Raw genomic sequence first — 15,838 nt, forward strand, 5'->3', positions numbered from 1 at the left:
AATCAAAGGGGCACCAGTTGGATTACCAGTCTAGGGCACATGCCTGGGTTGCAGGCCAGGTCCCCAGTAGGGGGTGTATGAGAGACACCCCCTACATAAATATCTATACTTATGTATCTATAAATAGAGATATATTGACATTGATATATAGATAGAGATATTTATTATTGTTAATCATTAAACATTCCTATCAAACTCTCATAAGAAATTTGAAAGTCAGCTTAAGGGAGCTTTCCTCTGTTGAAATAAAATGAATCAATTTTTAAGCTGGTGTCTTCAGGTCAGCATTCTTGAAAATGGTAAAAAATAAAGGTACATGTAAACCTCAGCAGTGTCGTTCCACATTGGCCCATACCATCGCCTGAGCTCAGTTCTCCATGCATTCTGCCTGATTGTATTTCACTGTTATAAAAAGCAGTTTAAGACTTGCTCATGTATTTTCTTACATGGCAATTACTTACATTAGGACATTAAATCAATACACTATGTGAAATTACTCTTAGCTTTTTAATTTGTCCAAGCAGATTTTGAAATTAGAAATTAACTGAATGCCCTGAACAGTTGTGTATACATTTGCTTTAACATTAAAAATCAACAACAACAAAATAGATATATTGCTGTTTGTGGAAATTCCTGAGGACAAAAAGATCAAGGTAACCCATTAAGTCATAAGGTAACTTCTGTTTTGTGCTTGTGTGTGTGCGCAAATGCGTGCCCTGAGACTTGGGTAGCCCCAATATTACAGGCACTATTGGATGCACTGAAGAGGAAATCATGTTATACAGTATGTCAGACCTGATTTTGACAGTTTCCTTGGTTACTAGGTAGACCTGCTTTAGCCTATTAGTTACTGTAAAATATTTTAGGGTAGACAAGTATTTTGCATCTTATTCCTATCCCTGTGGAAAATGTTCACATTGATCATTTGAATGCACTTCGACCTGAACTTACTTTAAAAAATAATTAAAATAAGTATCTAGCTTAATGATATATCTATGCTCATTCTACAGGTTTTTTCTCTAAAATTAACTACTTTTGTAAATACAGCACTTAATTTACAAGTACTCAAGGGCTTTATGAAAAAGGTCCATAACATTTGGCAATATAACATATCTTAAATTTCCTATTGATATGCAGAAATATCAATTACCATTCACTGCCATAGGCCAGGACTATTTGTTACAGGTTCTAATTAGAGAGCCACTGATTCTCTGACACCCCAGGTGAGGACCATGTTGTGATTAAGTAGCCCAATGTTGATAAGCTTAACCATGTATGCCTTCTGAAAATAGCTGACACTTCAAATACGAAAGGTAAAATATTAGAAAAGTGGGCTTATGTTTGTTGTTCACACAGGTGTTTGCAAATCTACATTGACTTGGTCAGGACATCAGAATAGAGGAGGAAATAATAGCTTGACTTTTTTTAAAGAATTAGAAATAATAAAACCCATTAAGTGGTTTACTATCAATTATAAGTTGCACTTGACTAATTACAATCTTCTATCATTTTAATATATGTCATTGGTAATTTGATTACAAATTAAGATGTTTGAAAATAGATTCTACTTCAAGGATACAAATGCTGGATAAAAGGTTCACTTTACAGTAAACCTACATACCTTGCAATATAGAAATTGAGCACAGAGGTTTCTAAATATACGAATGTATATATGGAAAGCTAAAAATTCTGCCATGTTTTAAAACGATTTCTAAAAGAACAATTAAAGGGAGGCTCCGTTATTTTTTTCTATTTAGCAATAGGATCTTGGAAATACTGTTTGATTAAAATTGTAATATCACAAAAATATTTCAGTAATACCCTCTTTGAAATACTGTTTGCAAGCCCTTTGGTCTGTTGTTAATTTTCCCCTCTATAATAAAATGGTCTAACCCCATAAAGTTTCAAAATAGTAACATTTTTAGTCAATAAGTATTATTTAAATAAAGAGAAAAGCCCTTCCCCTTTCCACTATTGTTTAGAGAATCACAATTGCTTTTCACTGTGCACTGAATCTTCAACTTGGATTAAAATGCTATCTACTTACCAAGGTTTACAGTTATAGACGTAATACTCAACCATAAATATGAATACTGCATTTTTCAGTGATAAACTTGTCTATCTTTACTACAGTATTAATTTTCAAGAATTTATGACTCTCCAGAAAATCATATTTTATTTAAACTTGGCATTGATAAGGCTACTAATTGGAAATGTATGTCATTACTTTAATACCTTTATACCTTATGTTTATCTTGTTATTTCTAATTCTCAAACTACTTCAGTAATTCTTGTACTATGCCAGTATCCTAAAAATCCTCAAAACAGTGAACAAACTTAACTTGAAATGAATACATTAATGAGTACTATTTCCTTCCTTCCTTCATGTAATACAGATTAACAAGTATTAAATGTCCCATGCAGGCCAGTCACAGCGCTACTTACTGTACATGATTTACCTCTGTACATCCTCACAACAGCCCCCTATTTAGTGTGGACAATTTTTGCTCCTTTCATTTTGTAAGTCAACTAAAGTTTAAAAAGTCTTACCAAGCTTAGCCTCTCGCAAACTGAGATAGTTTGTGTAAGAACTTATGTCTGAACTTAAGCTGTTTGAATGTATTCCTCATTTCAATCAATAAGCTGTATTCTTCAAATGGTGACAAAGACAATGCCAGCCATGAAAACAGATTCATTCAGAACGAGTGTAAGAGGCATCAAGGTCATTCCATTCTATTTTTTACCAATATTTGTTGTGTTTAAAACAGAGAGACTGGCATCAAGTTTGATACCTTTTAGGCTGTGCTAGGAACTCATCATTTGTAGCCCCATTTATGGGGGACATCCCTAGTCTGTGGCAAAAAAAAAGTCACAAATTTAACCCATTTCCATGGCTTGTATTGAACTTGGCATGGGACAGATCTTATACTGCACCAGTGGCCTTTACACAGCTCGCAACTGACATTCCTCAGAGCGAGGGTAGGAGAGGTGTGCTATGACTAATCTCTTGACTTTGAACTTCCTGGTTCCCTTTTGCTTTGCTGTGCAACAAAAGTGGGTTCTATACCCTGTGGAAGATGACTCTCCTGTGGATTCCTGTCTCTACCTGAAGCCTTAGAGGTTTGCATGTTTATTCAATTAGAAAGTGAGGTTTATTCAATTATTGTGAGGTTTATGTAATAATATGAAAACATTACTACCTTCCATTTGTAAGTCACTTTATTCTTAAATAACATTTCCAGGTAAGAAAATTTGTGACTGAAAAAAAAGGATCTTAAAAATATTTCTGGTTAAGTATTAACATAGTGCTTTCCAGTAGTTACCTAAAAGGGACAAAAATACCTGTAGGATAATTTGTGAGCAAGATATGTGAGAAAACTTGTGAGTGAAATGAAACACCATATGGTACATTTTGTTTTTGTGCAATTTCAAGTGGAAGCTCAGAATCTTGAAATATGTTCCAAATATATATGCCAGTGAGATTTTGCCCAGATTTCAACATCCACCTAATTTTTTTAAGTTAAAATGTATAGGAATGTCCTAACTACTAAAATGTTTCTAGAAATTTTGTTCCTTCTCAATTTCAAATATTTTCCAAACACACCCCCTTTTTGCTTCCTTCAGCCTTTTTCAAATATATTTTCCATGTCTCTTTTATAACTCTCTTCCCAATTATTTCTTTCCTCCTCTTGTCTTCTCCTATTTGAGAAAAGAAAAGCATTGAGCTGTGGCATATAGATGCCAGTTGTCATTTTTTTCATTCGTCTATGGATGTTCCCCTTCTTTCTGTCTTCTCCCCCTAATAAAACATACTGGTTACATAATATTCCCTGTCTCATGTTTCTTTTAAGGTTTCTTTCTCCTGGCTAACATTTAGACAGCACAGCTTTTGGGAGTCCTTGTCCTTGCCTATTTGGACCATTTCTTCTTACTTGGCTGACCCTGTTTCTAGGTCTCTTGATCTTACCTGGCCACCAAAATAAATATCTGACACCAGCCATAATGTATCTTCTTTCCTCTGACCTAACCCCAGTGGCACTGGTTCTTTTCTTTGCCTTTTAAGAATTTTTTTTTGCTTCTTCCAGAAAATTTTCACTATGTCTCCATTTGTTAACCCACCTTTTGATTTTTTAGTCTTTCTTACTCCAGAACTTTAAAAATTATCTACTAGAATTCAACTAATAAGATCTTCTGCTATGTTAGCACATTGAGCTTGCATGTAAGAGCTGAATGATCAGAATGTAAGTCCTGTGAACAAGGTATTTTGCATTAAAAAAATACCTGTCTGGTGAAATCTCCTGTGGGCTGGTGGGCTATTGGCAAGGCCCTTTTACACAATGCTGTCTTAACAGCCTCCTATAGGACATTCCTTTCTTCTTTATACATCTCCAGAGAAAGACCACACACCTCTTATTGAGCACAGAAGCAATTTTCATTGTAAGGTGATAAAAAAGGAGAAGAAATACAACACTGAATGCCCAAAGTGGGAAAAGTGTTTAGTTATAATTGTTTTCACTAACCAGGAATTCCACTCTCCTCCTGCACTCAGCACAATTATTGTTAAGGCTTGGTTAGGACGGCTGAAGTAGGAGAAATGACTGGAAGAGGACATAAAAATAATTGTGTGGCGAGGGTATTAACAGCAGCTGTGTGTTCCACCTGAAGCTGTGGGATGGGGAGAATGTAGGATGTGTCCACATTTATGTGAGGTATGGGGGTAGGGTAGATGCCGTTCCCTTGTTTCATCGGCAAAGACAGAGAAGCATTTAATATGCTTATCCCCATCCTCAGTCAGCCTCCAAACTCCAAAATATCTGATGGTTAAAAAACTACCAAAACAAGGAAGTTTAATATGACACGAAGCAAAACAAAGAGAATAATTCCTTGTACTATGGTGAAATCCAGTCTTCATTTATTCAAGAAGGAAGTTGCCAGGGCACATAAGGCTTGACTGTTCTCTCTTCAAAGTTTGGATCTTCCAAAGACTATCCTGGGGAACACTCATTTTATTTGTAGATATAAATAAGTATAAATAGACATAGAGATTCTTGTCTTCTAGCAGTGGCAACTACACAAAACTAACCAAAGGCAAGAAGTATGTGGATTATGTGGATCTGTGTGTGTGTGTGTGTGTGTGTGTGTGTGCGCACGCGTGCACGTGTTGCCTTAGAAATGGGTAATCTTCTCAAAGGCCACATTGTCGTAGCTTTTGTCCTTGGGATCATAACCTGAGACAGGGGCCAGGCTTTCTCCTCTGAGTCCGTTCTGTAAGACAGATTCAGTTCTTTGTTTCTGGGTACTGCCATTCTCAAGGTTTTCCTGAGGAATATTGAAAGGCACATATTAGTGAAATAGTCTTGGTGTATTCTAAAACAAATTGAAGGACTCTCGTTTAGGCCTCCTCCTTTGAAAAAATGTTATATAAATATGAAAGCAGCACAAATAACTGACCCATGACACTTTTTAATTGATAACTCTGATGCCTCAATTCATGTAGGTACTATTTCTAATAAAAACAATAATTTAGTGAGCATTTACAATACATTGTGTGTCGTGTGAATATATGTGTGTGTATATATAAAATTATATATAACTTATAATTTAGTGGAGCAAACCTGTGACATACTAGTATCACCTCCTGAGAAGAGACAACATGTGTCTCAGACGGTGATGGCCTAACACGGGTACTGTATGGCAACAGAGCCCAATAGTGGCATGCTAAGTGTCCCTCCCACTCTCTACTCAGCCTTGACAACAGACGCTGCCTGCATCAACAGGATTTATCATTTAGTCCAGGAAATTCTTGCCTAGGAAGATAAATATGTAAACTAATAAGTAACTCGATACTTTCCTTTTGGAGCTTACTCAAAATCCATTTATCCAAACAATATACTGACCAACCAGCTACCTTCTCAGCAAAACAGAGTGCCTTCCCATTCTGAGCTCCTGCCTAGACGGTGCTCGCCTTACTGCGGTAACTATTAAACTCAGCTTTGCTTCATATTGATGTTATTATGGTGTTTTGGAGAGAAGGGGAGCAACTGACAACAGGTGATGTGATAAGGGTGAGGGGCCACTCTCCTAGAGTATTAAAAGAATGACATGTCTGGGACCAAAAGAATGACAATAAGCCCTAACAAAAAAGAAAAAGAAAACCCCACACCTGTCATCAGTCATGCTAAGAGGACCAACACATGCAGGTAAGACCAGCTGCAAATGTGAGAGAAAACATTGCTCCTCCCAGGGTTCTGCAGTTGTCAAACACCGTAACAACTCCAAACACTTGGTGCTCTTTAGCCAACACTGCTCCAGGCAGCTTTATTTTCTTTCTTGCTTCCCTTCCCCTCCTTTCAGGATCCTTTGGCAGGGAGCCAAATCCAAAATACAGTCTTCCCTTTTCTTGAGGACAGCGTTCCCTGGTGCCCCTGGACTGCCCGCACCCCCACTCCATCGAGCTGCATCAGTTAGTAAGTCTAATTTGGTCTGGCCACAGGCTGTGACCTTTGGAGGAAGTGGCCCGAACGGTACTTGGACAGTGTCGCTCGCCCTGCCTGGCCAAAGCACAGCTCTCAGTGGAATCAGGAGAATAAGGGTAGGGGGATGAGAGCACGTTGTGTGTATCCCAATGCTTCTCTACCTAAGTTCCCCCAATAAATCTTATTTTATATTGATACTCCATGGAACTAGAGATGTATGTGTCCAGGTTGTGCTGCACTACTTCCCACTCCCCACCCCTCACCCTCAGTGCTCAGGTAAAAACTGAAGTTGGGAGGCATGAAGGAGAATCAGACATGGAATCCAGGGTAAACTCAGGGCCGACACTAAAGCCCATGCTTTCACCATTATGTGAGACTGTGACCCTATTTTATTCCCGTTCTAATATTTATTTTTATATTATTTCCTAAAATCCACCCTTGGAGGGGTTAAATAAAATTTTGGAAATTGATCATTTGCAAAAACAACGGTTTAGCGCAAAGGCGCATTTAGATACAACATAATTACTTGCTTAAAAGCTAATCAGCTGAGGTAACTGAGGTTGAAACCCAGATTCCTCCAGGTCCTAATATTCATTGCCTTCCCTCCCGACACCCACCCTTGCAAATGGTTTAAATGAGCAAAAGGAAATCTCTTTGAGCCAATGAATGTTTTTCAGAAGCTCGAACACCAGCTCACCTGCTCTGTTCCACCATCGTGCTGAACTCCACACCAGCACAGTGTTTTATATTTTTTAGACCAAAAGCAAAATAAGTTGCAAATGGGTCGAATTAGCATTGGTTGAATATCCTTGCCACTCTGGTGACCTATTAATGAAAGAATAGGTGGATTAGGTGGTTGCACACTTGAAAAGTAGGTCTCTTCTCAGTCTAAGAGCTGTTTTTAAATAGGCCTGACTGGTTAAAAGACAGAAATTGGTAACTGCTCAAAGGGGTGGAAGCTAGTTTTTTAAACATCCACAAGGTGTCAGGTGAGGCAAGCTCATGGCCACAGAGTTAAACAGAAAAACACTTATTTTAAAATATTTTATTATGGGAAACTCTACTAGTACCCTTTAACAAAAGTGACAGCAGGAATTATATAATTTCTTCCTTTAGGAAAGCTCTCAGCTTTCAAGCCAATCAGATATATTAAAGGGCAGTGGAGTCAATATTTGTAAAATTGAAAAGGTTATATTTGCTGTTTCTTCTTTCCACCCCAGCATCCTGAACAAACAATACCCTCATGTTCTCCCCAGCTACTCTAGATTTTCCTGGTACTTCCTTCCCCATCATTAAAACCTAACTGTTCGATGTCCCATTCCTTCAAATCCTACTATAAAACAAGAGTCTGGGCAGCAAAGACTACAGTCTTTAATGCCCAGCCCTTAAGAAAAAAAGTTTGCTGACCTCTGTATCTTTGATCTTGTCAGAGACATTTCCATGATTACATTCTAAATTGTCAGGAATTATATATATATATAAAATTATATAATTATATATATAATATTATATATTATATAATATTGAATATTGAATATTAAAATATTATATTACATTATAAATTAAATGCTTTAGGCTTTGCTGGCCAGAGGGTCTTTTTTGTAGCTACTCAACTATCTCTTTGTAGAATGAAATCAGTCAGAGACAATAGTAAATAAATGGACATCACTGTGATTCTATAAAACACTTTTTATAAAGACAACTAGTGGGTCACATTTGTTCTTAGTCTGCTGACTCCTAACCCAAGAGATAAGCTTAATGAGCTAATAATTAAGGTTTTCATATCTGAGTCTTGCAGCCATATGATAAATGAGGAATAAAAATGGGTAAGATTCAGATCAATACAAATTGTCGCCCAGTGAAAAATGGAATAGAACAAATTTATATGCTCTATTCTCACAGTGGGATGTTCTGGCCATTCAATAAACCAACAAGGATATTAGTTCTTGATATATGAAATGGTATTTTCATTTTATATGGTTAAAAATATAAAGGAAAATAACTTTTAGCTGCCCAGTAGAATTTTACCAATTATAATAAAGACTTTGATGTGTATCTTGAGCCAAGATCACCCTTTAGCAGCTGATGCAGAGAAAAATTAATGATATAAATGATCTGGTAGTATTAATCAAAACAGACATAGTTCTGTTTATCAACATGTATGAGTAACATGAATAGCAAATTTTTAAAGTGCTAGATTATCCAGAAGAAGCAGAATTTAAATTACCACTCAGTAATACCAAGCAAGACAAACAGCAGGACCAAGATAAAATAAGATACAAAATGAGCAGGCCTGCAAAAGGCCTCTGGTCTTCCCTTCTGACTCTTAAACATCGTAAGACACTTTTAAAATATAGGATATTATAGAAGGCTTGCAAAGGCCTCTGAGACTAGAACTGAAAGCATCAAGTCAGCCCTACGGCCTCATTTGAAAGACAGGCACCCAAGGCAGGAATATCTGATGCCAAGAGTAAATGATTTTTCCAAAGATTTGTTGGAGTGGCATAATTGGACTCTCATAAAGTGCTCCCTTTTGGTCTTAAGGATATTTTACTAGTATTTGGGACATTTGCAGAAAAAGAAAACACAGGAATTAATACAAAGACAATTGTTTATACTCAAGATAGCAAAGAATTTTCAATCCAAATGTAATTAATGTAAGTGCTACAATATCAGCTCAAGAACATGTGAATTTTGATGTGCATATAGAAAATACCTAGACTGGGCAGCCACAGGGTTTGGTGTGTGCACACTTTCTGCTTTGGAGCTAGGCAGCTGAAGCTCTGGTTGTCTGCTAAAGCTGTCTGACCACTAGACCGGTAAGTCTAGGGGTATCCTTACCAGCATCAAGGAAGCCTCCACAGTTGTTGGGGGAGTAAGGCAGAATTTAAACACAATAAATAAACAAAATTTCATCTGAATCTAATTTCACAAAGAAAGATATGGGGAGTTTTAGCACATGAATGCCTGGAGTTACAAAATTTATGTTCTATACTACATCATACCCAAGGGTGGCTTAAATTTAAAAGAATAGCTGGTGATATGGTGCCTGGGGTAATAAGTCACCAGAGCTTACACATAGTATATCCAGTGCACAGTCACCCAAATTATTACCACTTAGATTACGTGTTGAGTATGAATCTTGACTTCCTGTTGCCTACAGTTATATAATGGTGGTGGGGAAAAATACAACATCTTAATACTAATTTATTCAGCTAAAACACTCATATATATATTCCAAAGAGGCAGAGTAGCAAAATTACAATGGGCCTGTGTCACCCCATTCTCCCTCACCAATCCCTCATGGGCTTTGGCATAAAAAAGGCATTAAACCATCAGAGGGACAGTGGCTCAAAGTACGAACAGTAAACACTGGTAGCAAAAATGTCTGACAGTAAAGCTGCTTACTGTGCAGAGCTCATGACCCTGCGGCAGTGACCTCCAGAGGACAACATACCCAAAAGTGACAGTAAGACTCTCCTCTGCTTGTATAGCCAATTAGTAAAGGCTAACCCATGAGAGAGCAGAGTGGTCATAGGAAAAACTCCAGTCTCTTACTGAGATAAAGGGGAAAAGAATCACTCCTGATGTTTAACCTTCCTTATTGATTGTTATATCACAAAGGATGTCTCATACTCAGGCTTCTGGAGGCCATGTATCAAAACATCTTTTTTTCATAATATATGGAGGATACTTAAAAATATATGTTTTATATATATTATTAGTTATATGTTATATGTTAATCACGTATTAATCTTCAACATTAGGAATATATGATTAGTAATATATATAAAGAGGGATGTGTTTGCAAGTCACTTTGGAGAGTAGATAGATCTTTGGGAAGGGAAGCTTTTTGTGGTGGATCCAAAATCACACCAGTAGAATAGTCCCTCGTCCACCAATGCATGAAACTAGCCCAGGTCTTTCTTGGCCCCAAAGAGGAGATCCATGCACCCAACCTGTGATGAAGCTGATGATTACTCCAACAGCAATGCAGCCCAGGCAGCCCACTGCACTGTAGTACAGGTAGGAGAGCGAGTACCAGGCGTCAGCGACTGCAGGTCTGTGGAGGACAACAGCACATGTGAGTCCTCAAGTTATGATTCACAGGGACTTCAAGGACTGGACTATTGGGGGTTCATTTTAGGGCCTGGCATCTCTCCAAACTCCAAAGCTTAACTTTCTGCCATTTGATTATTTTTTGAAGACTCAAAGGTAGACTAGTAGTGCTTAGTATTCTACTCTATCCCATCCATCCCCAAATTACAAATATTGCTACTGAGATACAATTGCAATAAAGACCGTGCTTCCAATTCTTTTGTATTATTTATTCTTCAGACATTTATTAAGCCCAGATTTAGTCCCAGAAATTGTGACGGACATTGAAGAGTTATAAAGCCACCTTGAGCAGTGTGGCTCAGTGGGTTGGGTGTCGTCCTGCAAACAGAAAGGTCACTGGTTCCTTTCCTTGTCAGGGCACATGCCTGGGTTGCAGGTCCAGTCCCTGGTTGGGGCCATATGAGAAGCAACCAATCCATATTTCTCTTACATATTGATGATTATCTCCCTTTCTCCCTCCCTTCCTCTCTCTCTAAAAACAAATAAATAAAACCTTAAAAAAAAAGAAAAAGGAGAGTAAGCCACTAAGTCTAAATATAGGAGTTAGCCACCATAAAATGGAGCGGCAATGTCCTGGTGGAATAGGAGCATAAGAGGATTCTGGGAGCATTAGAAAGGGCATCAAACCCAGGCTGATGTATGAAATGATGCCTTAGTTCATTTTAAAAAAGTGGTTACTAGTTGATGAAGCAAAGAAAAGAGGATAGATACTGTAAGCACAAGCAAGAAGGAAAAAACAACATGATAGACTAGGAAACTATAAATCAGTTGATATTGTTTGTGCATAAGATTTGTGGAGAACAATAACTCTAAACTAATGAAACTCAGACAAATGAAAGCAAGACAATGCAGTGCTCATACATTATATGGAAAGGACCACCTACTCAGGAGCATAATTAGGTGTGGAAATGCGAATTTATTGGAGTCAGGCACAGTGCTCCTGGCTTTCTCTCTCTCCTACTCCCTCATTCTCTCCAGATAGATAGGTAGATGGATAATAAACTTTAATACTTATACACAGATATAATGTTTTAAAGATTTTATTTATTTATTTTTAGAGAGAGGGAAAGGGATGGAGAAAGGGAAAGAGAGAAACATCAATGTGTGGTTACCTCTTGTGCCCTACCCTCACTGGGGACCTGTCCTGCAATCCAGGCATGTGCCCTGACTGGGAATCAAACTGGTGACCCTTTGGTTCACAGGCCAGCACTCAATTAACTGAGCCACACCACTCAGGGCTAGATATAATTTTATATCGAGATATAAATTTAATATAATTTAAAATTATATATATAATTTGTATTATTTAGCACTTTCAAAATATTGGTAAAGTACTTATTACTTTCCCTAAAGACTGTAAGAATTCAAGAAGTGACAAGTTACTAACTTGTACAAAGATAAAGTGTGAATAAATTGTAAAACCAAAATCCACACCCAGGTATTTCTGATTTCAAAGCCCAAGGTCTTCTCCCTGCACCCCATATCTCCTGTATTTTGGTATCTTCAAGTACTTATCCCAGCTCACAATTGAAAGGAAAATCCTTTGTTAAGAGTTGTACAGTTTAATAGAAACGACAAATTCACACCACCTCTCCTTCCTCAGTAAATCCCAACCACTCTCTGTGTTGCTCACAAACCTATTCTACTCAAAGCCTGTACTCTTTCAAAAAACACTATGATCTTCAGATGTATTTTCAATCTTCTCACTATTTTATCTGTTTGCACTCATACCTCCAACTTTCCTTCTGCCACATTTACCCTTCCACACCAGATCACAGAGGAATGGAAATTACAGAAAGCTGGAGCCCTACAGGACACTCCACAGTGCTCTGTGCTGCCCAGAGGATGTCCCACAGCAAAGCGACATCTGTCTGCTCAGACTGATTGCTGAAGAGTGCCCCTTCCTCTAACCTGGTGACCCACTTCCTGGGACTTACCGCCATCTTTAGAGGCCCCATACCTGCTAGATAGCACCGGAGCCACAAGCTTTGTCACATTTGATGGGACACACTGGTTTGTCGATAAAGGTAAGGGCCATGTCTTGGAGGCTGGTGCGGGATAAATGAAGGCCCCAGTGGCCACCCAAAATGCCAAGATGATCCCTGTCAGAAGGCCTCCTAGTGCACCCTTGTGAAGGAAAAGAAAAGTTAATGAGAAGTTTGACAAAGCTGTTGAAAGCATGATGAAGTGAAGAGTACTATGCCTCAGAGATTCTGGTTTTCCACCTAAATCTTAGTCACTCGTTCTGGAAACAGCCTTCCTTCCAACTCCCACAATGTATTTTTTATTTAAAAATAATTCATTCCTTAAATAAAAGCACTACATAATTTCCTAGTGATCATTTCAACAGCTGTTGAAACTTTAGTTCCCAACAGCTGAATTTCAGAAGTTTGGGAAAACCTCAGATAATGGAGACAACGTGGTCATTTTTCATTGACATCTATTATTATAAGCTAATAACACAAACTCTTTCATATGCTTTTCCAAGTGATACTAGCAGCCTCTGACTCCCAAGTTTGGAGTGTTGAATCTAAATTCTAGCATATATATTTACTAGCCCTTTCATTTCTCAATAAACAGTGAAAAAAATCACTTCTTCTGCAAAAGAAACAGAACAGTCTAAGCAGAGCCCAGCCCCACTGGAAAATAAAATCTGCATGCTCCTGGATTCTCCTGAATAGCTGAGCCTTCTCTGCAAAAGAAAACAACATGTTTGTTTCTCTATTGATGCAGAATAGAAGTTCTCCAATAACAGCAGTGGAATGTTCTGTTTGTTATGATTTAGAGAAACTAAAACAATGCATGTGATTTGAATGGTTGTAACTTCGTCTAGACTAGAAGTCTGCAAGCATCTATTATAAACAGCCAGCTAATAAGCATTTTAGGATTTGTAGGCCATTCAGGGGCTGTCACAGCCACTCAGTCCTGCCATTGCAGCAGGAAAACACCCCAGACACTCGGTAAACAAAGGAAAGTGGCTGTGTTCCAGTAAAATGTATGGGCACCAAAATGCAAATTTTTAATATTCATATCACAAGACATTATTCTTCTTTTGATTTTGTCCAACAATTAAGAAATGTCAGCTTGCCATTTCTTAAGAAATTTTAGCTTGCCAGCCATAACAAAACCGGGAAGATGGCTGGATTCAGTTTGGAAGGTGCAGTTTGCTGACCTCTGGGCTACTAGTAAAGGGTGAATGGATTTCAATACAAGGCTCCACCCTCACTGGTTTAGAGCAGCTGCCTGGAAAGCCATGCTGAGATTCTGACGTGGCCTCCACGTTTAGTAATGAGATAGCCAGGATGGATTGCAAAGATCTTCCAAGGCCAATGACAAGGGGAAAGGTGATACAAATTTGTAATATTTATTATATTTTATCTAGAACAAGGTGGTTTTCCTGACTAAATAGAAGCACCACTATTCACTGACATAGATAACAAATTAATGTTTAGAATGCATTAAGATATTATGTAGCTAGTTATCAGTTCTTTTGTGGCTAAGAAATTGCCTTCCTTCATACTGTCTCACCAAGGATATAACTATCCTTGTCAACTTCAATATCAGAAAAGTTGATTAAAACCAAGTGTCTTCTAATAAGACAGCAAGTGAAGGACTGCAGATTCCTAGATGTTCCCTACCTATCCACTCCCCTCCCATAAGATTTATCTAGAAGAGAGATCAATAATGGTCAAGTAGTCACAGAGACCCAATTAGGTATACCTCATTTGATCAGGCTTTGTGGACAACTGTATACTATATTAAAAATATGCAAGGTCAGGTTTTCTGGAGTCTAATTTTCTAAAACTTTATGTATATAAGTATATACATGGAAATATTAAAACTATCAACTTGTTAGATTGAAAAATTGTAATATTTAAAAGATTTTTAAATATTATTATTTTTCCAAATAAATGTTTATTTTGATTTATACTTACTACACAGTCATCCAACCAACATTTACTTAAGGACAGACTATTAGCTTGCCAGCTAGCAAAACCAAGAAGATCCAGCTCTCAGAGTATACAGGGTTTGTCTCCTCTTCCCTCCTTAAATTAGTTCATTATAACATAAGTAAAAAAAAAATAAAAAAAAGAGATGTACATATTTTTTAAGTTTTAAAAATCATGTTTAAACTAAAGTATTTCTGAATTCAATATCTATTTGAAATTTCATTGTGCAGTCCCTTACTTTAGAGAAGACAATTTAAACCCTGAGGAATCATCTTTGATGGCGTGACAGTTGATATTTCACAACCACCTCTCACTGGCTTCGCTTTCCACTTCTAAAACAGCTTCACTGAGTCAGAGATAGGAGGGCTCAGGTTTTGTTCAGTTCTATGGAAAGACGCCACTCATTTTGTCATTTTGTTTTGGCAAGGACAAATGGCCTTCCCATGGAGGAGTAAGAGTTGAGAGAGGAGAGGGGAGTGCAGGACCCTTACCTTCCAGTTCACAAAAGGAAACACGATCCCCAGCGTGAACAAGCCCAGCATCGGCCCCCCACACATGCCGTGGATGCTGAGTGCAGCCTGCAGAGAAAAGCAGGTCAGAATCACAGCTTCGTGACCTACCTGGGTCCACCTCTTTTTTAGATGGGATAAAATTCAATCCTACTCCTGACTGCACCACTAATTAATCACAGGCTTTCTGGAAGTCACTGCTCCCTTCTGCGTTCAGTGGTAAATATTGTGTTAAAAAATAAAAATACATACAGACATGTGTGCATGTGCATACACACTCAGGTAATGTGGATTTGGTAAAAGTAGTTTTCTTTCGAGTTGGAACTCATTGATTTGTTTGTGTTTTCCATCTTATCAAAACCACGTTTTTATATAGTGTACCAAATAAGTACACCTATAACACATTTCATATCTTATGTAGTTGACCAGCTGTTTGAGCAATCATCTTATTTTCATAGCAATTGCCTGTCACTCCACCTCTGACATCTTGTACAAAACACCTCAAGGAAGCTGAAGCATTGAGGTATGGAGGGAGGCCATAGGACACTCATGTCCCATTCCCCTCCTTTACGGCTTCTTGTGGGAACGGAATTTGATGAATGTATTTCCATATCTTTTAAACTCTAAACTATTGAGCCCAGTGGAGTGGCAAAGATTTTTCATTAAACTAATTTGCTGTCAACTTATAGCCTTGTTCCATGGCCTCTTTGAACAGCAGACACAGTCGTTCAGGCAAACATGCATGTTCATGCACACAGAGCTACTCTGCGATCAGCCCTGTCTC

General features: G+C 37.9%; 1 protein-coding gene across 1 annotated transcript in view; it reads right to left on the reverse strand.

Annotated features, from left to right (window-relative positions):
• Positions 1-4,410: 4,410 nt before the first annotated feature.
• SLC5A12 (solute carrier family 5 member 12) overlaps positions 4,411-15,838 on the reverse strand; it is a 40,084-nt gene continuing 28,656 nt past the window's right edge. The window contains exons 11-15 of the mRNA XM_045825129.1: positions 15,037-15,123; positions 12,556-12,722; positions 10,436-10,539; positions 7,174-7,301; positions 4,411-5,319 (exon numbers count right to left, since the gene is read on the reverse strand). Of these exons, the coding sequence (XP_045681085.1) occupies positions 5,167-5,319; positions 7,174-7,301; positions 10,436-10,539; positions 12,556-12,722; positions 15,037-15,123 (639 nt within the window). The 3' untranslated portion in view covers positions 4,411-5,166. The remainder of the gene's footprint in view (positions 5,320-7,173; positions 7,302-10,435; positions 10,540-12,555; positions 12,723-15,036; positions 15,124-15,838) is intronic.

The sequence above is a fragment of the Phyllostomus hastatus genome, unplaced genomic scaffold (genome assembly GCF_019186645.2).
Source record: "Phyllostomus hastatus isolate PE091 unplaced genomic scaffold, TTU_PhHast_1.1 phas_scaffold_585, whole genome shotgun sequence".
NCBI classification, from domain to species: Eukaryota; Metazoa; Chordata; class Mammalia; order Chiroptera; family Phyllostomidae; genus Phyllostomus; species Phyllostomus hastatus.